Source organism: Drosophila teissieri, chromosome 2L (assembly GCF_016746235.2).
Source record: "Drosophila teissieri strain GT53w chromosome 2L, Prin_Dtei_1.1, whole genome shotgun sequence".
Taxonomy (NCBI): domain Eukaryota; kingdom Metazoa; phylum Arthropoda; class Insecta; order Diptera; family Drosophilidae; genus Drosophila; species Drosophila teissieri.
The window spans coordinates 10,246,620-10,268,579 of record NC_053029.1 but is presented as its reverse complement, the minus strand read 5'-3'; the positions used below and the strand labels follow the sequence as shown (position 1 = coordinate 10,268,579).

Genomic DNA, 21,960 nt, shown 5'->3' with positions numbered 1-21,960 from the left:
CGAGGCAATCAAATTTGGGATTAGACGGGGCTGCGATTTAAAGGGAATACCAGATTTGCATTAATACCTTCGACGCAGACACAGTTGCGTTCAAACGTCAGTTTAGCATGGAATTCCACGAAGAACAGTGCGAATTTTTCGTTTGTTTGTTTATATATTTTTCATTCTTCATAATTGAGGTGTACACGTTATTGTGGCTTTCATCAGAACCCCCCATTTCCCACCATTCCCCCCACTCACCCACTTGAGTTCGCCTTCCGCGGCCGACGGCGCATATTTTGATTTCAGCTTCAACGCCAATTTTGATGGATTAATGGGGCTGGGCGGCATTTGTTGTCAGTGTCGGCATCTTGGCGTCAAACAAAGGCGTGGTCATAGCTAATGGAGGTCCCTGGAGGAGAGGGGGTGTTGGTGGAGGTGGCGATTTGCTTCGGGTCGTTTGTCTTGTGCGCCGGACGCTGGACGGCTGGCAATAACGTATCCGCCCCGTGTGCGCAATGTGTGCGTACTCCATTCACAGAATGCGGAAAGGTGATTATTCGCCCGGGGTTCTCTAATGTTGATCGATAGGTCAGCGCAAATATCAACGCCAAATTAGCTGGGAGTTCCTGTTCCCGAAAATAAAGTCAAGAATGGCATAATTGCAGTTTGTAGTCGATAAATTCACATTTGAGTATTGAATTCCATCACATAGAGGAAAGTAGAATCGAATGAAATACAAAGCAATAGAAATGTTTGTCCAGTTACTGATTAGAATTCGTTAGCAGCTTTAATCAGTTGATAAACGACTATCAATATCACGTTTTTTCGCACGGACAAACAAACGTCTAGAATGTAGATTTTTCTAGATACCGAGAATGAATAGGCGAATCTCAAGCGGTACCTCGGGATACCTAGTCATTGTAAAATTCCCAATCTCACAATGACCTCGTAAAACTGAGGAATCACTTGGGAACAGCAATAGCGCACAAATAGCCACTACACAGCTTATCGCGTATACACTATAATATAATTAATAGTCGCCGATAAGAATCGTCAAGATTTCGTCATAATATAACCGTGAGCAACTGGGCTAAGACGTCAGAAGTCGGACGAATCGCACAACGTAAACAATGCTGCCCACCTGGCTAACCGCGGAATACTTGCAGCCCCGACTAAGGGCCTACTGCAAGGACGAGCAGCTGCAGGTCCTTAAGATCTGGGCCAAGCCAGCGACGGGCAAGGGCGAGAACTTTGTGGGCGTGATGACCCGCATCTATGTGGACTATAAGCTGGGCAATGGATCGGTTGAGCATAAGACCTACATTGTGAAACAGGCCCTTTCCGACGACGTTCCCCAGACGCAGGTCTTCTTCTAGTACGATCTGTACACCCGGTAAATGGACATGTACGAGTTCGATAAGCCATCTGCGTTTCGTTCGCCTCTAAGGCTTGCTTTCAATCAAACGTAATTCTGCGGCGCCAAGCAGCATGACTCCAATTCGCATCGATCGAGATGTCCACGTGCCACAGCACATTCTATCGCACATCAGCTGCAACACGCTTGACAAATTCTCGTGCTCGCCTTCGTAAGGACCGATCAAAATTTATAAAATTCAGTAAAGTGAATTTCAAGCCTAAAAAGCGAGCACACGCACTCTAAAGGCGAAGTAAGTCTGTAATTCGTTGTCCTTGCGCATATTTCCCATTGCTTTTTACATGCGTTTTACTACTTTGCCGCCTCTTCCTGTTCTCCTCTGTTCTGTGCTCCCCTCCTTCCGCGAATCTGCAAATGGCGGATGCTGCAGCTGTTGCTTTGTTGTTGCCAACCAAAGGCGTAGTCCCAAATTCGCAGGGGTTTGGGCGACAGCAGACCCCTTAGAATAATAATATTCACAAATGTTTGGCTTAGATTGTTTTGGCTAACATAAGCCTTTCTATGCCCACAAATAAACCCCTTTCCCGAATTTATGCCTACGCCCCTGTTGCACGCCCTTGCTAAAGCCGGTCTGCCGAAAGGAACAGGGAAATAAAAGAAAGAGAAAGAGAGAAAACCAAGCAGCCCTTGATTCAGCTTCTTCTCGACTTTAACTCACATTTTCCCTTTCAGTTCCATACATTTCATCGCAGCAGCAGCATCAACTTTTAAAGGGAAAAACAAAAACTCGAAAAAATGAGTAAGGCGGATTCTAACTCGCGACAGGGCTCGTACAAGGCCAACACCATCAACACGCAGGTGGACGAGATAGTGGCGGCCATGAACAGCGAGGATCAGGAGCGCCAGTTCCTGGGCATGCAGTCTGCCCGCAAGATGCTCAGTCGGGAGCGCAATCCGCCCATCGACCTGATGATCGGCCATGGAATTGTGCCCATTTGCATACGCTTCCTGCAGAATACCAACAAGTGAGTTGTAGCTATAGAATGTCGATATGAGCATTACTAAATCCCCCCAATCTCCAGCTCAATGCTGCAGTTCGAGGCCGCATGGGCGCTTACCAACATCGCCTCCGGCACCTCTGACCAAACGCGCTGCGTTATCGAACACAATGCTGTGCCGCATTTCGTGGCTCTGCTCCAGTCCAAGTCCACCAACCTGGCCGAGCAGGCCGTGTGGGCTCTGGGCAACATTGCGGGCGACGGAGCCGCCGCCCGCGACATTGTCATCCACCACAACGTAATTGACGTAATCTTGCCTCTGATCAACAATGAGACGCCGCTCTCTTTTCTGCGCAACATCGTCTGGCTGATGTCTAACCTGTGCAAGAACAAGAATCCCTCGCCGCCATTCGAGCAGGTGAAGCGGCTGTTGCCCGTCCTGTCGCAGCTTCTGTTTAGTCAGGACATCCAAGTGCTGGCCGACGCCTGCTGGGCTTTGTCCTACGTCACAGACGACGATAACAGCAAGATTCAGGCAGTGATCGACTCGCAAGCAGTGCCACGTCTGGTCAAACTATTGCAAATGGACGAGCCAAGCATTATTGTGCCCGCCCTGCGCAGCGTTGGCAACATTGCGACCGGCACAGATCAACAGGTAACAAAACAAATGATTTTATTCTCTTTATTCTGACCCGATTTAATTTTTTTATTAGACTGATGTTGTAATTGCATCTGGAGCATTACCTTTGCTGGGACTTCTTCTGCAGCACAAGAAGAGTAACATTGTCAAGGAAGCTGCCTGGACTATCAGCAACATCACAGCAGGTAACCAGAAGCAGATCCAAGCGGTGGAAGATGCCGGAATCTTCCACCAGCTGCGCCATGTGCTGGAGAAAGGAGATTTTAAGGCACAGAAAGAGGCAGCCTGGGCGGTGACAAACACCACGACGTCTGGCACTCCTGAACAGATCGTGGATCTTATTGAGAAGTACCATATATTGAAGCCCTTTATCGATCTGCTGGACGCAAAGGATCCGCGTACTATCAAGGTGGTGCAGACTGGCCTATCCAACTTTTCACCTTTTACATCGTGAAACAGGCCCTTTCCGACGACGTTCCCCAGACGCAGGTCTTCTTCTAGTACGATCTGTACACCCGGTAAATGGACATGTACGAGTTCGTCCTGCCAAGGCTGAACGAACTGCTGCAGGAAGCCGGCCTGGATGGAAAGCTAACGGCAGATGCCATCACTGTGGACCGTGAGTACAACACCATGATCCTGGAGGACTTGGCGCCGTACAAGTACGTCAATGCGGACCGGGTAAAGCAGCTGGACCTGGCGCACACCAAGCTGACCCTGGAGATGCTGGCCAAGTTCCATGCCGCCTCCATTATCCTGCAAGAGCGCCACCCGGACCTGCTCACCAAGTGCTTCTTCATCCACTTCTTTTCGCGCGACAAGAAGGCGTACGCGGAGGTCTTCGCCGGTTTGTTTGGGGCCTTCTTGAGGTTCATCGATGGCCAACCGAATCTGAAGAAGGCCTATGGCGACAAGCTCCACAAGCTGCGTCCCCACATCATGGAGTACGGAGCCCGGGCCTACGACGTGAAGGCAGGTGATGTGAGGACATTGAACCACGGCGATTGCTGGACCACCAACATCATGTTCCAGTACGATGATGCGGGCAAGCCTCGCACAGTCGTAGCCATAGACTTTCAGTTCAGCAATTGCACTTCGCCCACCATCGACCTGCACTACTTCTTCACCACTTCCTCAAGGAGGAGTTTAGGGACAAGGAATCGGAGCTCGTTGCGTTCCACTACAATGCCCTAAAAGCGAACCTGGAGAAGTTCTCCTACAAGGGTTCCTTTCCCACCCTCCAGGAATATGAGCTTCAATTCGAACGACGCCGGTTCATGAGTGAGTACTGTGAAACTAAACTATGTAAGGCCGAATTCTAAACTTTACCATTTTGCAGGTCTCATGGCTCACATGTTCAAGCCCTGCATGCTGTACAATGGATCCGAGGAGACCTCCGACTTCTCCAGTCTGTACTCGGAGACCCCGGAAGCAGTTCGCTACCAGAAGTCGGTCTATGCCAGTGAGCCGGTGATCAGGAGTGCCACCAAACTGCTGGCCATCCTGGATGCCAAGGGTCTTTTGGATGTCCAATAGGCTGTTATTATTGTTATTATGTTATTATTAAAACCCTGTAGACCACCCATATAAGGACTTACTTCTTCTTAATAGTAAATATTGGTTCAGTTACGATCTAAATAGGCTTTCGGTGTTATAAGTTAAGACTTTAAGTCGTAAGAAGTACACACAACTGTCACTAAGTAGCGCTCATAGCAGAGTTAAGGGTATCTGATAGTCAAGAACACGATCGACCATAGTGTTCCCTCTTGGTTTTTACAGTTGAGTGCTGATAGACAGTGCGATCTGTTTGTGTACCAAATAACTTTTTTTAGAGCACTTCAATGATAAGCTATCGGCGAACGCTAAATTGCTTTACAATATCACAAACATAATAAAGTTACGTCATTTTGGCGTCACTTTCGGTGGGCAGTGATTAAATACAAAGGCCTTTAACCCAAACTGACTAGGTTCCATTTAATCTTTAGGGTGATAACTGCCTAGTTCAGATTGTTTATCGCCTGTTTCAAGTTAATTGGAAATTTTAAATATGTCTGTAGTGCAAGTGTAGTACTAACATCTTATTTCTCCCTCTGTAGCTGCCAAAAAGTACGCCAACTTGGAGCTTTACCACGGGTGGGAAAACGTTTGCACCTGGACGGGCTTTCCGTGCGAATGGTTTGCTCAATGACCAAGCTCAGACTCGCACAAAATGTTTACGTACTCGCATTTGTGTGATTCCTGTGTAAATTGTCTGTGAAAACGACCATGGAGTGCCTCGGCTCAGACTCAGACTCAGTTCAGATTCAGCTTCAGCTTCAGGTTCAGATTCAGATTCAGATTCGGATTCTGGTTCGGCTTTTGCATCTGCATTTGCATTTGTCTGTTTTCAATTCCTTTCCATTTTCCCACTAGCTGTGATTTCGCTTTGCATACGTACATCTTCCGCTTCCTCCGCATCCTGGCGCATCCCATCCTACCCTATCCTATCCTATCCTTTCGTATCCTACCCTATCCTATATCCTTTTCCGCACCCACACATTCTTTTTCCGGGCAGCACACACCGATGCTCATTTCGCCAGCGCCAACTAAAAATGCATTTCCTGTCAAGTGTAAAAAGGAAATGATGTGACGCTCTCCGGCTTTAACGTGCAATCAATCATTGCCGTGCCCGTTTCCACCCAAAAGGACTCGCCGTGTCCTTCGTCGTTCCCCCTCCACTTTCATGTCCTTTTGCGGCTGCAAAGTCAACGAAGGCGGGTTTATTAAGTCGGGCAAATAGTGTTAAGTATTTGTCAAATGCCAAATGCCAAATGCCAGATGCCAGGCTCCCTTTTGGCCGGGCTTAATGGATCCCCTCACATCCTGACCAGCTACACACTGGCTTTTAATTGCCACGCCGATAGGCAAGTGATTCTCTCCTGTCCCTGACCCACCTGACCCACCTGCTTTTCATTCCGCCTTCCGTGGCATTGAGCTGCAGACTCGGCCTCCCGCGACTCTTCCTCAATTAGTGGGTCGTTGCCAGAAGTGTTGACTATTAACCCTCCGACAGCCGACGCACCTGTCTAAATTAATTAAAAAGCCGAGTGCAAATAGTGTTCGCTGCGCGCAGAGAAAGAGTAATGATTTCAGGAGCCATTGCATTTTACATGTTCCTTAATTTATTTATCAGCAATATATTAAATATTGGATTTATTTAAGCAAAATCAAGAAATGCAAGCCCCTTTTAGTATGTATCGCACTTTTTCGATGAATATGTATCATAGAAATATACAAGAAGTCGACTATAGACGAGGCATAAAAGAATCCACTGAACAACATCGATTTCCCGGTACTTTCTATTCAGCATTGTAAATGCAAAAGGCGAAGTAAAGGATTCGCTCAATGGAAATCTAAGCTCCTTTGAGGCGTGTCCTCAGGCACTTTGGTGTGTTGGGGTTAAGGCAGGTGGTGTGCATACCCTTCTCCGATGCCCCGACACTTTTCAAGTTCAAGCGTGTGATATATGCGATATATGTGATATACATATATATGTATTATATATATCACATCCCCTGCTGGGCCGATAAGTGTGCCTTGTCTGCCCACGCATCTTGATGGGCTGGAGCTACGTGTCTGGCCGCTGTAATCGGATGTTTATGGCCCACAGCAAACTCACGGACGCCTCACGCACTTTCAATTCTTCTTGCCACCAGAAGGAAAGGGAGAGGGAGGGAGGGAGGGGGAGTCATTGAACGGCGATCTCGCGATGGCTCATTGTTTACAGCCATATGCAGACAATTGTGGCCATAATGGAGCGGCTGGCTGCTTGAAGGCGCTTAATTACATCGATTCGAAGCGCTCAAATGAGTTGACACATTTTTCGTTGGGCGGGGGAGCGATTTTCTTAGAAAAGCCTTTTGGGGCAACCTTGGGTTGTTGGCTGTTGGTTCTTGGTTATTATTATCAACTAAGACCCATTTTCGGTGACCCAATGCGCATTTGGTTCCTGGCTGGCAACCTTTGATGGCAACCAACTCATTCGGGGAAAAGAAATAAAGGGGTTTGCAATTAGTAATCCGATTTGGCAATTTCCAAAGTGCGAAACTACGTGAAACTGTGCCAATGCCTGAATGTGCGGACACCAAATAAACTCAAACTCGAAATGGAACAATAATACAGTTTCCAAGAGACAGAAATAACAAAAAACTGAAAATCATGCGCCCAATGAAGCAAACGCCCCAAGTCAAAAGATATATATATATTTAGTGGGGGATTTGGAGGTGTTGACAAGTCACCTGTGTTTTCGTGGGAGGTGGAGAAATAGTTGGCTTTAGGGACAGCTTGACAGCAAATTTAGCGCTCCATTGGCGTGCGCATGTCGCCAAGAAAAACAAGAAAAAACAAGAAACACTGTGACTTTCAAGTGCGCTGTGCTCCGCCGACAGAGGGCGCTGCAAGGTGGCGAGCTGACAATTGAAAAGTTAATTGAACGCCACTCAAATCGCAATTAATTACCAACTCGGGAGTAGGCCTACAAGGAAGCGCCGAACTTGACATCGAAAACGGAGCAGAAAAGGCCAACAAACGAAACTGAAACAGAAACTGAAACCGAAACCGAAACCGACACTCAATCCGATGGCAGTACCGAAACCGTGGACAAAAAGACAAATTACCCGAAACCAGTTTTGGCCCGCAATTGTCAAATTGTCAACCAAGATGCCGAGACACTTTAGTACTTGTTACCGGTTTGCTCTTCGGATATTTTTCTTTTTTTGCCTTTTTTTTTGTTTTTTTTTGTTGAGGGCGCCACTTCTTTGGGGGGCTAATTCTGACGCCCCATATAAAGTGACGTGCGTCGGGAGTGGTCGACATCATTAAGTCGACGTCTCTGCAAGAGTCGGACGGATATACTCGTGTATAGTCGTCAGCCCGAAAGTCATCGCATCCTGTGCGGCACGTGCCACTTCATCCTCGAGCAAACCCAGTCCAGTGCAAAGGAAGTGATTCCACAATGGCAGGCAAAGTGAGTTTAATAAAGTGGAACTGCTGTAACCAGCTCGATTTAAAAGGCGTCTCAATTGCAATTCCTCAATATCCTTTTCAAAATGTATCCTGTCCAAGGTTGCTTGGTATAAATCTGCAAAAATGAAATATCGATTAAATGCTTAAATTCGGTGTTGCCCAGAAAATGGAACCAAATTCAATTTAAGTGCGCCTGTATTTATAACTTGTGATTTGCATAATCATGAAAATAAAACCAATCCAATCGGTATTGCTTCATTTCGGATTTGCAAAATTTTATAATGCAATTTGATTTTTGTATTGCATTTGCACGTATGAATGCAGCCACAGATTTTGACGAAAAAATAAACATCTATAGCACTTATTTCTGCAAAACTAGTTTAAATTATGAATCTCTTAAAAACAAACACTAAATTAAAGATAAATTGAATAATATAAAGTGAATAAATAATGTTAAATTATATAAATAAATAATATAAACCAACCCTTTTTCTGTGCAGCTCCTGACTGTTTTCTCCCTTCTGGCCATCGCTGCATCCTGTCGCGCAGGATTCGCGGCCACCTATGCCGGCTACCATCCCGCCTACGCCACCTACCAGGCTCCAGCTGCCGTCTACCATGCGGCTCCAGTGGCCCAGGCGGCTGTCTACCACCAGGCGGCTCCAGTTTTCGCCAAGACCTTTGTGCCAGCTGCTCCTGTGTTCACCAGATCCTATGCCGTTCCCGCTCCAGTTGTGAAGGCGGTGGCTCCTGCTGCTCCTCTCGCTCTGCCCGTTGCTGCTCCGGTGGTGAAGACCCTGGCTGCTGCCCCCGTGGTCGCTGCTCCAGTGGTGAAGACTGTGGTTGCTGCGCCCGCGGTTCTGAAGCAGGTGGAGCTGGAATCCTCTCCCCGCTACGACTTCTCCTACGGCGTCCACGACAGCATCACCGGCGACATCAAGAGCCAGGTGGAGACCCGTGACGGCGGCAATGTGGTGGGATCCTACTCCGTCCTGGATGCCGATGGCTACAAGCGCACAGTGACCTACACCGCCGACGACATCAACGGATTCAATGCGGTGGTTCAGCGCGAACCAATTGTGGCTGCCCGCGCCGTGGCTGCTCCAGTGGTTTCCGTGGCTGCTCCAGCTCCAGCTCCAGTTCCCGTCCATGTTACCGCTCCCGTCGCCTCGCTGCCCGCTCCCATCTACTATCCCCACCAGCAGGTGTTCGCGCCACAGCAGGTTCAACAGGTGGCCGAGCAGCAGGGTGAGGTGGTGGAGGCTCCTGTGGCCCAACAGCCCGAGCTGGAACCCACTCCCATTGACTACAACGAGGGTCAGCAACAGCAGCAGCAGCAGCAGCAGGAGGAGCAACAACAGCAGGAGCAGCAGGCATCCTATCCCCAGGATCAGCAGTTCCCACCCTTCTCTCAAGCTGGCCAATCCTCTCCAGCTCCCGACAGCGATGATTCCGACGTGGTGGAGGCACGATCTGCGCCGGAGGCCAGCAGCACCACCACCACCGCTGCTCCAGTGACGGAGGAGAACAAGAAGACGGCTTAGATTGGATTATGAACGGAAATATTGTTGAAAATAACAGAAAAATGAATAAAATACTTTGAGAATAAAAATACTTCGACTACTAATTAAAGTGAAGAACAAATGTCAATCAATAGTCTACCAAGTTCACACTTGAGTTAATTATTCTAAACTGCATTTATTCGCTTAAGCTGATAAAGTGATAATTCAAAAGTCTAAATGTGGGCGATTTAAATAATTAATTTCCCATATTAATTTAGCCGATTACTGCTCAAAGAAATCGGAAAACACACAATTGAAAAAGGGACTAATCGGTGATTACCCGCTAAAAAACAAGTTGTTTATTTCCGACAGCCACACATAAACAAAATGAAAAGAGCATTAACCGGAAATATCTGCACATTTATTGCATTATTAGTGATAAACGAGAGATTAAGTGGTATTAGTGCGATAATAACATATTTGTAAGCAAAAAAAGACAATCAAATTCTATATTTATAGGTAGACAGATAGAATCATTACGTTCTTTTTTCCAATTAAATATTGATTTAGATGGCTATCATTGTCTTATTAAATATTGATAGAGTTTTAATTGTTAACAAATATTCAACGAAAAAATTAAAAGCAAATATATGTTAAGTACTAAAACAAATATATAGTTGGTTTCGAAAAAAATCGAATTGAATTTGTAATTAAAGCTTTGAAATGTACAGTTGTAAAAATAAACATTATTAATGCTATGTTTGGAAAAATATAAGTAATTTTAAATAATTAGTTATTATTCTTACTAGAAATCATAGAAATGCAAGAAAGTAATCTTTAGTAAAGTTCGTCATAAACATTTAAATCAGCCCGCTTGGCTTGCAGATTCAGCCGCTTTCTGTTCAGCTCTTAGCTGAATGTGGCTTGCATGCGCACACGTTCCACGTTCCACAAAAACGTGATGGAACCCAAAAGCAGCTCCAGCACTTGGCAAGCGATCGTTACTACGGGTACGGATTTCGGAAATGTATTACCTGATGAAATATATATTTAATTATATAGTTATACAAAAATTACATTATTTTGATAAGGCTGAATAGCGTTTTACTCTGCGGGTGATACCCCAAGTTAACAGCAAGATAACATTCGATGTTAGGCACCTACGTTCACACTGGCAGCGAACATCGATAGACGACAAGGATCGATAAGCCATCTGCGTTTCGTTCGCCTCTAAGGCTTGCTTTTCAAATCAAACGGTAAATTCTGGCGGCGCCAAGCAGGCATTGACTCCAATTTCGCATCGATTTCGAGATTGTCCACGTTTGCCACAGCACAGTTCTATCGGCACATTCAGCGTGCTAACACGCTCGACAAATTCTCGTGCTCGCCTTTCGTAAGGGACCGATCAAAATTGTATAAAATTTCAGTGAAGTGAATTTCAAGCCTAAAAAGCGAGCACACGCACTCAAAAGGGCGAAGGTAAGTTTCGTGTATATTCGTTTGTTCCTTTGCGCAGATTTCCCATTGCTTTTTACATGCGTTTTACTACTTTGCCGCCTCTTCCTGTTCTCCTCTGTTCTGTGCTCCCCTCCTTCCGCGAATCTGCAAATGGCGGATGCTGCAGCTGTTGCTTTGTTGTTGCCAACCAAAGGCGTAGTCCCAAATTCGCAGGGGTTTGGGCGACAGGAATCTTCACAAATGTTTGGCATAGATTGTTTTGGCTAACATAAGCCTTTCTATGCCCACAAAGAAACCCCTTTCCCGAATTTATGCCTACGCCCCTGTTGCACGCCCTTGCTAAAGCCGGTCTGCCGAAAGGAACAGGGAAATAAAAGAAAGAGAAAGAGAGAAAACCAAGCAGCCCTTGATTCAGCTTCTTCTCGACTTTAACTCACATTTTTCCTTTCAGTTCCATACATTTCATCGCAGCAGCAACATCAACTTTTAAAGGGAAACTCAAAACTCGAAAAAATGAGTAAGGCGGATTCTAACTCGCGACAGGGCTCGTACAAGGCCAACACCATCAACACGCAGGTAATGTACCAAGATGCCGCAGATCCTCTGCAGAAACACGTTCGGAGCTAACCTCACTTTGTGCCCTAGGACTCGCGCATGCGCCGCCATGAGGTGACCATCGAGCTGCGCAAGTCCAAAAAGGAGGACCAGATGTTCAAGCGACGCAACATCAACGACGAGGACCTCACATCGCCGCTCAAAGAGCTCAATGGCCAGTCGCCGGTGCAGCTGTCCGTGGACGAGATAGTGGCGGCCATGAACAGCGAGGATCAGGAGCGCCAGTTCCTGGGCATGCAGTCTGCCCGCAAGATGCTCAGTCGGGAGCGCAATCCGCCCATCGACCTGATGATCGGCCATGGAATTGTGCCCATTTGCATACGCTTCCTGCAGAATACCAACAAGTAAGTAGTAGCTATAGAATGTCGATATGAGCATTACTAAATCCCCCCAATCTCCAGCTCAATGCTGCAGTTCGAGGCCGCATGGGCGCTTACCAACATCGCCTCCGGCACCTCTGACCAAACGCGCTGCGTTATCGAACACAATGCTGTGCCGCATTTCGTGGCTCTGCTCCAGTCCAAGTCCACCAACCTGGCCGAGCAGGCCGTGTGGGCTCTGGGCAACATTGCCGGCGACGGAGCCGCCGCCCGCGACATTGTCATCCACCACAACGTAATTGACGGAATCTTGCCTCTGATCAACAATGAGACGCCGCTCTCTTTTCTGCGCAACATCGTCTGGCTGATGTCTAACCTGTGCAGGAACAAGAATCCCTCGCCGCCATTCGAACAGGTGAAGCGGCTGTTGCCCGTCCTGTCGCAGCTTCTGTTTAGTCAGGACATCCAAGTGCTGGCCGACGCCTGCTGGGCTTTGTCCTACGTTACAGACGACGATAACAGCAAGATTCAGGCAGTGGTCGACTCGCAAGCAGTGCCACGTCTGGTCAAACTATTGCAAATGGACGAGCCAAGCATTATTGTGCCCGCCCTGCGCAGCGTTGGCAACATTGTGACCGGCACAGATCAACAGGTAACAATGCAAATGATTTTCTTCTCTTTTTTCTGACCCGATGATTTAATTTTTGTATTAGACTGATGTTGTAATTGCATCTGGAGCATTACCTTTGCTGGGACTTCTTCTGCAGCACAAAAAGAGTAACATTGTCAAGGAAGCTGCCTGGACGATCAGCAACATCACGGCAGGTAACCAGAAGCAGATCCAAGCGGTGGAAGATGCCGGAATCTTCCACCAGCTGCGCCATGTGCTGGAGAAAGGAGATTTTAAGGCACAGAAAGAGGCAGCCTGGGCGGTGACTAACACCACGACGTCTGGCACTCCTGAACAGATCGTGGATCTAATTGAGAAGTACCATATATTGAAGCCGTTTATCGATCTGCTGGACGCAAAGGATCCGCGTACTATCAAGGTGGTGCAGACGGGCCTATCCAACTTTTTCAGCCTGGCGGAGAAATTTAATGGCATCGAGAATCTATGCTTGATGGTCGAGGAAATGGGCGGTCTAGATAAGCTGGAAACACTGCAGCAGCACGAAAACGAGGAGGTCTACAAGAAGGCCTACGCCATCATCGATACTTACTTCAGCAACGCCGACGACGAGGCCGAGCAAGAACTTGCGCCTCAGGAGGTCAACGGAGCCCTCGAGTTCAATGCCACCCAGCCGAAAGCTCCTGAGGGTGGCTACACGTTCTAGACTAATCGCCCACCACATATTCCAAACGCCGCTCACACGCCTTACAAACTACACCAACTCGTTAGACCTTCGACCGCGCTCACACGTTATTTTGTTGTCACAAACTATGCCATTGTCAAACATTCGCATCAACACATCCCACAAACATTCCCAAACACTTGGAGGTATGCATGGAAACACATGCGAATGCATTAGCTTAAATCATAATTGAATCGGGTTGGCAAAGACCACCCATTCCCCATCTACGCATGAATCCCATTCAACCGCATTCCCGCATTCTTCGCACTGGAGTGCACAGATTGCAGCATGGATCTACGGTGCAGTGTTCCTCGTACAGGATGCAACCGCTCGGGCAGCTGCGCTGGCTGGGATCATGGTTGTTGCCCAGAATCCGTCTGTACAGGGTGCCCGACTGATTGCGTGTGCTCGGCTTTTTATTGGATACGTTTCGAGATCATTTCGGATATATTTTAGGCTGTTTAGTAATTATTTATGTATACAGGAAACGCTTTTAATCCTCCACCTACGCGCAAGCATTACAACAACTACTCATCCCCTTCTCACCAGTGTCCTCATCCCCGAATCGCAAGATTATATTCACAGTTGTCAATAAATAATGAATTGTTTTAATGATTAAATTTTGTCATGCCAATGCGAAGTATTCTATAATATTGTAAGCTTTAAGAAAGTTAAAGCATATTTTTTGGCTATTTTTTATATATGTTTATAGGCAATCGAATTGAAATTGTTATCCCTTCTGTGCTGGCGCCTTTTGTCAGTAAATTCGCGATAAAAGTCATGCAGTCCATACATGGGTTTTTGTGCATTTAAATCGCCTTTCGGCCGTAAGCGGATAGCCGGAAGATTAAGAGCTATCTGCCGCAGCCACGCCCATCCACGCAGAGTAATCCGCAGAAGCGTACAGCGAACCCAAAAGCGTTCCAGATTAGATATAATGATAAAACAACCGACTCAACCCAACAACTGGCACAGAACTCAATCAAGATGAGTCGCAGCGCCACCAGATGAGTCCATGGTGATTGCAGTGGTCCAGGGCAAAAGCAAAACATAACAAGTGGGGCGACGTCACATCAGCAGCCATGTCCACGAACTTATTCCCATCGGATGCAGCGCGTCGGATTCGGCGAATCTTCGCCGTCTAAACGAGCGGCAAACAAATTATAAAAATAGATTAAAAATTCAGCATCGGCCAAGTAGTTGCCGAAAATTGAGAGTCCACAAGCTGAGTTGTGGAGGCATTGGCCATCCGGAGCTTTTGCCGCCGCGTTGCCCAAGTTGTCGTCACCGATGAGGCGGGCGGATGGATCTATCCAATTGGTTCTTCGAGGTTTCGAGCTATTTTATTATTTCCGAGCACCAGCGTTTGTTTAGTCGACTTTTGGCCGAAGCTGCGTGCGGGCGTGAATCTCTAATAGCAACTAATTTATATAATTGCAAGCCGATTTATAGTTCGCATTACAAACTTTGCAATTACTTACGAATTCAAATTAAGAAAGGTAATAGAATAGTGCAACGGATGTGAAATCAATCTGTAGAATCGAATCTATAGATTGCCTTGATATGAGAACATACGTACATGTGTAAAATAAATCCCCATTTCCACCGAATATATATCGAAATTTTCACAACTATTGTTGTTGATGATGCCACTTCGAAAACGATTCTGTGATCTCATATGCCTCACCGAAAATCCAGTGGGGATTCACCATATGCCACTTGGTGCATTTAAACGTTTACAAAATACAAAAAGTAAAAGTCCTAAAAAAAACAAAGCACTTTTGACAAACTCATGATGCAGTTAATTTCGTTGAATAAAACAAAAAATTGGCACGCCAAAAATAAACAATAAACATCTATGTACATGTGTATGTAGCAATAGAACAGCGCTACTTTATAGCGAGTGTGGTGTGGCTATACACAGTAAAAAAAATAATAAAATGTGTTTAGAGCTATATTAATATGACAAACTATAAACTGTTCTTATGTGGATAATCTTCGAAGTAAGAACATTTACTGTGAAATTAAAACCTTTTTTCTTTATTATTTATCTTACAAATCATTGGATTTTTTTCGAGTGAATTGTGGAATTGTAGTTTGTGAGAAACCTATACAAAAAATATTTAAAATTAATTTTAAGCATTAAGAAACATATGCAACCTTTTGCAAGTGCCTCCGAGAGTCATGCTACTCTGATATTTTTTTAACGCAATGAGCGACATATTTTTTTAAGTGTAGGCAGCGTGGTTCTCGCGATTTTGAAGCGGAAAACGCTTTTTCGTTTCGCCTCGGTCCGTTTTTATTTTCCAATTGGGGTGGGTGGGCGCGTATTTTGTTTGTTGATGTGGCAATTAAGCGCGCAAGTGTGCGCGTCGCGTAGAAATCGGCGTGCAGAGCTGCAGCTTCGGATCGGCAAACTATATAGCGGGTGGGCGTTGAAGTGGGCGTGGGCGTCAGCGTTGTAGAGGGTGTAGTGGGCGGGAATGGGGAGTGGTGTTTGCCATGGAACGGAGGCGGCTGCCGAAATTCGCGTGAAATTAAAAGTTGCCGCAAATATATAGCCGCAGCACTGTCACAAACTTTTCCGCCTCGGCGTTTCCGCTTTGTTTACTTGCCGAAAATAGTGTCAAGTTTGGCCTAGTAGTGTGCTCCCTTGTTCAGTTCACTTTGTTTGCTCAAGGCTTTTCTTTTGTACTCACGCGGGTCTGGCCCAAATGAAATGGAAGACAATTTACATTTTCATTAGAGTGTGCACTTCAAGAGCCAAGGTGAATTTAAATAGGATTCAATGGATCCGCTGGCGGATGGCTCGAAATTATATTTTCATTTTATTTAAAGCATCTCATGGCCCTAATAAACTTGGCCAAGTTTACTCTCAAATGTACGTACATACATCGTCGTCGTCGACGGCACATGTGTTTTGCATTATGCCGAAGGCACATTTATGCTAAACAATTACTTTTGATAGAATCAACCATGTGGAAGCGATAAATTCACGCCTTTATAATATTAATAAGACTTAATTTGCATACAAAAACACTGCCCAAGGCTTCTTTCGCAATTCAGATTTCATTAGATTCCTGCAAAAAAGTGCGCATCGTACTCATACACCCTTCCGGAGTTACGAGTAGAGTAATTTATAATTTATTATATCAATTAATATATGAGGTAAATAATTTGACATACCAATAGTATAAAACTTTAATTCCAATTATTAAATTATATTTTGTAGGACATTTTGTGTAGCAACGAGGGAAAGCAGAGACAGAATGAGTGAAGCTGCCAATCCAACGCCCTATGGCTGCCACATGGGTCCTGGCATCTACCACAGCATAGCCACCAGTTTCGCAGATGAGAATGTGGTGGTGTCGCCACTGCTGCTGGAAGCCACTCTGTCCCTGCTCTTCCTGGGATCGGATGGAGCCACGGCCGAGGAGCTGCAGAAACTGCTGCGGCTGAAGCAACGCTTTCCCAGCAATGCCAAAATGGCCAACTTCTATGCCGCGGAACTGGCCAACATCACAGCAGATGCAGATACCTTCCTGCAGCTGCAGAGCCGATTGATGCTGGGATGTGAGTCTGGTGTGGCCGATGATTTCCAGAAGATTGCCCAAACCTATTTCCATGCCACGGCCGAGTGTGTTGACCTGGAGCAGACGGAGAAGCTGCGTCGCCACATAAACGAACAGATCCTGGCCAGCGTGGGCGGTGGCAGCTGGAAGGATATCCACGTGGCAGATGGCTCGGCTGCCAAAACGCTGCTCCTGCTGGCGGCCACACTGCAGAGCAAGTGGTTCCTGCCCTTCAGTGCGTACAGAACCGGACTCTATGAGTTCCACAGCGGCAGCCAGGTGAAATCGGTGCCCATGCTCTTCGACGACGACATGTTTGTGAAGTTCGCCGAGCTGAGGGATCTGGATGCCCGCGCCATTGAGCTGCCCTACGAGCATGCCGAGGAGCTGTCGATGCTGCTCATCCTGCCCAATCAGCGCGGTGGCCTGCAGGAACTGGAGAAGCAGCTGCATGACCTGGATTTGGGTGCACTGCAGCAGCGAATGCAGATGGAGGGCGTGCAGGTGCTGCTGCCCAAATTCAGTATCGATTTCGAGTGCAGTCTGCGGCAGCCGTTGAAACAGGTCTGTGAACTCCATAAATGTATCCTCTTTTCCATTTTATTTCAAAATATGTATGTTGTCTTATAGCTGGGCTTCGCGGAGATATTTTCTGCATCCGCGAACTTCAAGCACCTGCATTCATCTGCGAATCTGCCCATTGCCGATGTTCTCCACAGGCTGCGTATCAATTTGAATGAGTCTGGGTCCGGACCCGAGTTGCCCAAAAATGCTACAGGTATTTTATTTCTCTGAAATCTGATGTGATACATATTCCTCATCCATGACCTTTGCAGAATACAAACCCATTGTGATCAGCAATTCCTCCCGCCAGAAGTTCTTCCGAGCTGACCATCCATTCTTCTTTGCCATTCGCAGTGAGAACGTGACCTATCTGATGGGTCATGTGGTGGAGTTCTAATAATCCCGGGGAAACTCCGTGAAACGGAAGGGTTGTGCAATATTTTAACTTGTATACAAATAAGTAAAATGAAACTAATATTTACTAAACAAGACATACGAGTTGTCTGGTCGATGCTTCGGATGATATGGTAGATTTATTGCTAAACGATGGTTAGAAAGTAGGTGTTCTTTGGAAATGAGAATACTAACTCTAATTGGGATTATTCATATATTTTCATAGAAATCTAGCCACAATCTTACCTTATTTTTACAGCTTGACCGAAATTCTCTTCATTTAGAATAATTTCCTTCCAAATTGAAACACACGCATGTCATAGATTTTCTAACAAGAGTCTTGAGTTTATTTAAAGATATATCTGTATAATTTGTTTTGTTCCAGAAATAGTCCTGTTATGCTTATTAGTTTTACAATTATTGTATTTTGTATTTTATCTCTGCTTCTTAATGGGGCTTAATTTGGCTTTAATTCTAGGAAACTTTAAATGGAATCAAAAACATGTTCACACCTCACTGTGTTTCTCGCTCATTAATTTTTCAATTTCGTTCTCATTGTATTCTCTTCAATAGGCTTTTGTAAATCTAGCTAAAAAGTTATCGTTAGTTTAAATTCATTCAATTTGTTTTACATATGCCATGACGTAAACTTTAAATCGTGTTCTAAATATGATTCTAGGTATGATTGATGTCTGAATCACTTTGAAGGACCATACCGTTGAACATTTCATGGATCTATAGAACGGAAAGTTCGTTTCGAAACTAAGATTGGGAAAACCAGGAGTCGAATTGATTGTTATCCATATTTGGTATCTATATCTGATGCATACTTAGATGAATATTCACAGAGATTTCTACTGTAGTTTGGTTTCGAAATTTTTGATTTACACATATGTACATCTGTTGATAGAAAAACGAAGCCTCTTAAATGCTTCGTGCATCTCAGTGTGGGCACTTGGCCTACAAATGCCTCTCAACTCACGGATATTGCTATTGTTTCTGCTGGCCATCATCACTGGTGGGCGGTGGGTTAACCCCGCCCCCGCCTCCGTCGGCGGCATCCACAGCCCCCCTGTTCAGCAAGTAGTCCAGATCAAGGGTGATCCGGTCCAGCGTTGCATCATTGCCCCCACTGCAGCCGCTCTGCGTGGGTGTGGGCGTGGCCGGCGTCGTGGTCGCCGTGCTGGTGACAGTCGATGTGGACACCACCGCCGCCACCATGGTGGGCAGCAGGGGGTCGAACGTCGTGCGGGACGTCGGCTCCAGGATGGTCACTCGCTTCTGCGTCTTCGGCGTCTGGGTGGGCAAAGACATTGTCGGAATTGCCGGAATCGTTTGCATCGCAGGCCCACTCAGGTTTCCGCTTATGGTCGGAGGTGGCGCCATGCTGAGGATTAGGGAGCTGGGCACAAAGTCCACGTAGGGATTATGCTGCAGCGGAACGTAATGTGAAGTGCTTGTGGCCGTGGGCATAATGGCACTGGTGTGTATGCCAATTATACTGTCTGTGGATTGAAGAGCAGAGGAGCAAAGGAGCAGAGGGGAGGGGTGGTAATCAGACTCTGGATCGTGAATAATGCATGCCCATTTGGCTTCAGCCTGCAAGTTTGTGTGTATATACAGATTTTGCACGGAGAATAAACTATTTCATTAAATATCTATTAAAATCATAGGGTATATGAGTGGAAAACTGTATGCAAAATCTATATACATATGAAATGTATTTTAATGTACTTTTTGAATGCTGAATAATAAGTATTACTTATAACTTCCAAATTATTGGGCACTTTTTGTCTCTGTGTACTCACCAGCTGCCACGCCCTGCAGTATATCGAGCGTCTCGACGCCCACATACTCGCCGCAGGCTCCTGGGCGAAAGTGCGTCGGCTGCTGATGCAAGGTGCGTCTTCCCAGGCTGCCAGTGAGTCCGCCCACGCCCACGCCCATGCCCACACCCATGCCCATGCCCACGCCCATGGTGTACGCATCGTAGGCGGTACCGCCGCCCAGAATGGCGCAGCAGCGGGTGTCCGGCGAGGGGGCGACGGAGAGGGTCTGGCGGTCGCCGAGAAAGGATTCCGTCGCTCCATCCGCTGCGACCTGACAGCGCGGGGCCGTCGAGATGATTGTCAACGGCAGTGGGACACCGGCTGCCTGTGCTCCGGACATGTCCAGGCCCACCTTCGACTGCAGGGGCGGGGCACCGCCCACGCCGGCTGACGAGGCCAAGGAACCGACTGCTGCGGCGGACACGCCTGCACCGGACATTGACAAGGACACGGCGCAGTCGTTCTCCTTCTCCTTGTCGTGGTTGGTGTAGACTGCAGTGGGAGAAGGAGGCGATTAGTTAGCTGCGGCTGGAGGGGATTTCGGGGGGGCTGGAACCTACAGCTCAGCGGACTGTTCACATTCGCCGTCGTCGCGGTGGTGCAGTAGTTCTCGTCCAGGCTGCTCCTGCTCGTGTTGAATTTGGCCTGCTTGAGGGAGCTGTTCTGGCTGCTCCCGTTGCTGGAGAGGAAGGGCGGTCCGCGCAGCTGGCTCTCGGCCCTGATGACGAAGCAGATGAGGATGGCCGAGCCCTGGAAAGGGGAGCGATTGAATCATTGAATCATTGAATCATGGCCGTGATGGTGGGCATGGCATAAACTTCCAGCCCATCTGGGCTGACCCTAATAAAATTGGGTTTTTTGTCAACGGGATGGGTTGTCGCCTGAATGGAGTCATTAAGTCACGGATGACCCTTCGATTACGGGCAAGGTGGAGGAAAATCAAACCAAGCGATTGGGGAATTAAATGCATGACCAAGAGGCGGCCATAAATTGAGGCCAAACCATATGGCCCATATACGCATACGCTATTATATCCTTTTTTCATGAGCGCAATTGATGGGAGACATGCTGCAAATTCCGAATTCCAGGCCAGAATTGTCGAACAAAATTAATTGCGAATTTGGCGTAGCAGCCTTAAGCTCAATCGACTGTATTGCTCTAATTATACAGATTCGCACAGGATGCTCCAAGAGGATATTTAAATACATGTTAAAGGAACTAATACACAGTGACAATAGATTACAGTCATAGATGATTTACTTGAATTAAAAACAGATATGTCTTGAATTAAGCTTTGCAGTCTAGACAATAGCACTCTCCATGAAAAGTAGCTAGAGAAACGTACTCTCCTTAATTTGGATTTAATGAACCAAATGGGATATAGTTTTCTGCGTGTGCTGTACACGACTTGGCCACTGTTTAAATAATTAAATAGCAAGACAGACGCGCACCATTGAGAACGCCCACAATCAAAGTGATTTTGGTGCACATTAATAGTCCTGGGCCAGCAGGACCATTGAGCACTGAGAGGGTTGTAGACATTGTGGTTTTGGATTCAAGGAGGCGGCGGCTCGACCTAATTTGTTTGTGTTTGTGTTTGAATTTGAATGTGCCATGTGCGCATTACGCATACGCCGAGTGGTACATCGGTATATACACACACACACAACACACACACGCGCGCTCACTTGCCGGCTGGCCACATCAAAGTGTGTGCGTGTAATTATGTGATTAGTTTTGCCAGGATACGGCAGGAGGATACACTTCGCCGTGCAGATAATTGTTTATTTAATTGGATTGAGCTGATTGCTGGGCGTGCGCGCCCAAAAGCATGGAACGGATGGTTAAATGCCATTCTGGTGGCTAGAAAAATGAGATGGGGGCCCGCGTCCTTCGCTTGATATAAAATTGAAACACAAGGAGAGGATGCCACTCAAGTGGCAGGTGGATAAGTCGAGCGCACTTATTTCATTTGCACAGCAAATCACCGAGAAGTGGCATAAAAAGCAAACAATAACAGATGCGGCAGATGGAAGTGAAAGTGAAAGTGGCGATGTGGAGACCGAAGTCAAAGCCAAAGGCAGAGTAAACACGAAAAAGGCTTCTTATTCAGCTCTTTGATCAGGCAGTTAATGCACTCCACTGCCACGCCCACTCTCGCTTTCAGCCGCCCCCATATTCCGGGCTGATTTTGCATGCATAATTTGGAACGGCAGGTGTAAAAATATGCAGGCTTCACACTTTGATAAAATATGCAACTTAAATAAGTCGTCGCAAATAAAAACGAAATGCGATTTGCATAAGCCTGCGCTGCGCGGCAGTGGAGTGCAAGTGGCCCTAATAGTTGGACCGGCAA

At 46.6% G+C, this 21,960-nt stretch overlaps 6 protein-coding genes across 6 annotated transcripts in view; 5 read left to right on the top strand and 1 right to left on the bottom strand.

The window, feature by feature from the left end:
- The first annotated feature begins 1,078 nt into the window (after window positions 1-1,078).
- Window positions 1,079-4,546, top strand: LOC122611721. The gene is given in 4 exon segments (XM_043784998.1): window positions 1,079-1,346; window positions 3,485-4,124; window positions 4,127-4,276; window positions 4,335-4,546. Coding segments are annotated over 4 exon segments (1,221 nt in total). The 5' UTR covers window positions 1,079-1,112; the 3' UTR covers window positions 4,532-4,546.
- Window positions 2,086-3,664, top strand: LOC122611719 (importin subunit alpha-like). The gene is made up of 3 exons (XM_043784996.1): window positions 2,086-2,382; window positions 2,440-3,010; window positions 3,069-3,664. Exons 1-3 carry the CDS (start codon window positions 2,153-2,155, stop codon window positions 3,447-3,449), a joined length of 1,182 nt encoding a protein of 393 aa, XP_043640931.1. The 5' UTR covers window positions 2,086-2,152; the 3' UTR covers window positions 3,450-3,664.
- Window positions 4,547-8,490: 3,944 nt separating the features above from the next.
- On the top strand, window positions 8,491-9,593 carry LOC122611976 (cuticle protein 19.8; the record flags this gene model as incomplete). The annotated part of the gene is made up of 1 exon (XM_043785423.1): window positions 8,491-9,593. A coding segment is annotated over one exon (1,053 nt), but the record flags the coding sequence as incomplete, so codon positions are not given.
- Window positions 9,594-10,749: 1,156 nt separating this feature from the next.
- Window positions 10,750-13,474, top strand: LOC122611718 (importin subunit alpha). The gene is made up of 5 exons (XM_043784995.1): window positions 10,750-10,980; window positions 11,411-11,535; window positions 11,605-11,918; window positions 11,976-12,546; window positions 12,608-13,474. Exons 2-5 carry the CDS (start codon window positions 11,473-11,475, stop codon window positions 13,226-13,228), a joined length of 1,569 nt encoding a protein of 522 aa, XP_043640930.1. The 5' UTR covers window positions 10,750-10,980; window positions 11,411-11,472; the 3' UTR covers window positions 13,229-13,474.
- Window positions 13,475-14,591: 1,117 nt separating this feature from the next.
- On the top strand, window positions 14,592-17,841 carry LOC122611720 (serine protease inhibitor 42Dd). The gene is made up of 4 exons (XM_043784997.1): window positions 14,592-14,745; window positions 16,479-17,382; window positions 17,449-17,596; window positions 17,655-17,841. Exons 2-4 carry the CDS (start codon window positions 16,516-16,518, stop codon window positions 17,777-17,779), a joined length of 1,140 nt encoding a protein of 379 aa, XP_043640932.1. The 5' UTR covers window positions 14,592-14,745; window positions 16,479-16,515; the 3' UTR covers window positions 17,780-17,841.
- A 743-nt stretch (window positions 17,842-18,584) lies between these two features.
- LOC122626256 overlaps window positions 18,585-21,960 on the bottom strand; it is a 73,393-nt gene continuing 70,017 nt past the window's right edge. Inside the window, exons 17-19 of the mRNA XM_043806448.1 lie at window positions 20,165-20,354; window positions 19,584-20,096; window positions 18,585-19,280 (exon numbers count right to left, since the gene is read on the bottom strand). Of these exons, the coding sequence (XP_043662383.1) occupies window positions 18,766-19,280; window positions 19,584-20,096; window positions 20,165-20,354 (1,218 nt within the window). The 3' untranslated portion in view covers window positions 18,585-18,765. The remainder of the gene's footprint in view (window positions 19,281-19,583; window positions 20,097-20,164; window positions 20,355-21,960) is intronic.

What these genes read in the sequence shown, in the direction of transcription:
- LOC122611719 (XM_043784996.1), top strand. Translation starts at nt 2,153, where the DNA reads ATGAGTAAGGCGGATTCTAACTCGCGACAGGGCTCGTACAAGGCCAAC. An exon ending in TTCCTGCAGAATACCAACAA is followed by an intron (nt 2,383 to 2,439) that starts GTGAGTTGTAGC and finishes CCCAATCTCCAG; the next exon opens with CTCAATGCTGCAGTTCGAGG. An exon ending in CGACCGGCACAGATCAACAG is followed by an intron (nt 3,011 to 3,068) that starts GTAACAAAACAA and finishes TTTTTTTATTAG; the next exon opens with ACTGATGTTGTAATTGCATC.
- LOC122611718 (XM_043784995.1), top strand. Translation starts at nt 11,473, where the DNA reads ATGAGTAAGGCGGATTCTAACTCGCGACAGGGCTCGTACAAGGCCAAC. An exon ending in TTCCTGCAGAATACCAACAA is followed by an intron (nt 11,919 to 11,975) that starts GTAAGTAGTAGC and finishes CCCAATCTCCAG; the next exon opens with CTCAATGCTGCAGTTCGAGG. An exon ending in TGACCGGCACAGATCAACAG is followed by an intron (nt 12,547 to 12,607) that starts GTAACAATGCAA and finishes TTTTTGTATTAG; the next exon opens with ACTGATGTTGTAATTGCATC.
- LOC122611720 (XM_043784997.1), top strand. Translation starts at nt 16,516, where the DNA reads ATGAGTGAAGCTGCCAATCCAACGCCCTATGGCTGCCACATGGGTCCT. An exon ending in TGCGGCAGCCGTTGAAACAG is followed by an intron (nt 17,383 to 17,448) that starts GTCTGTGAACTC and finishes GTTGTCTTATAG; the next exon opens with CTGGGCTTCGCGGAGATATT. An exon ending in GTTGCCCAAAAATGCTACAG is followed by an intron (nt 17,597 to 17,654) that starts GTATTTTATTTC and finishes TGACCTTTGCAG; the next exon opens with AATACAAACCCATTGTGATC.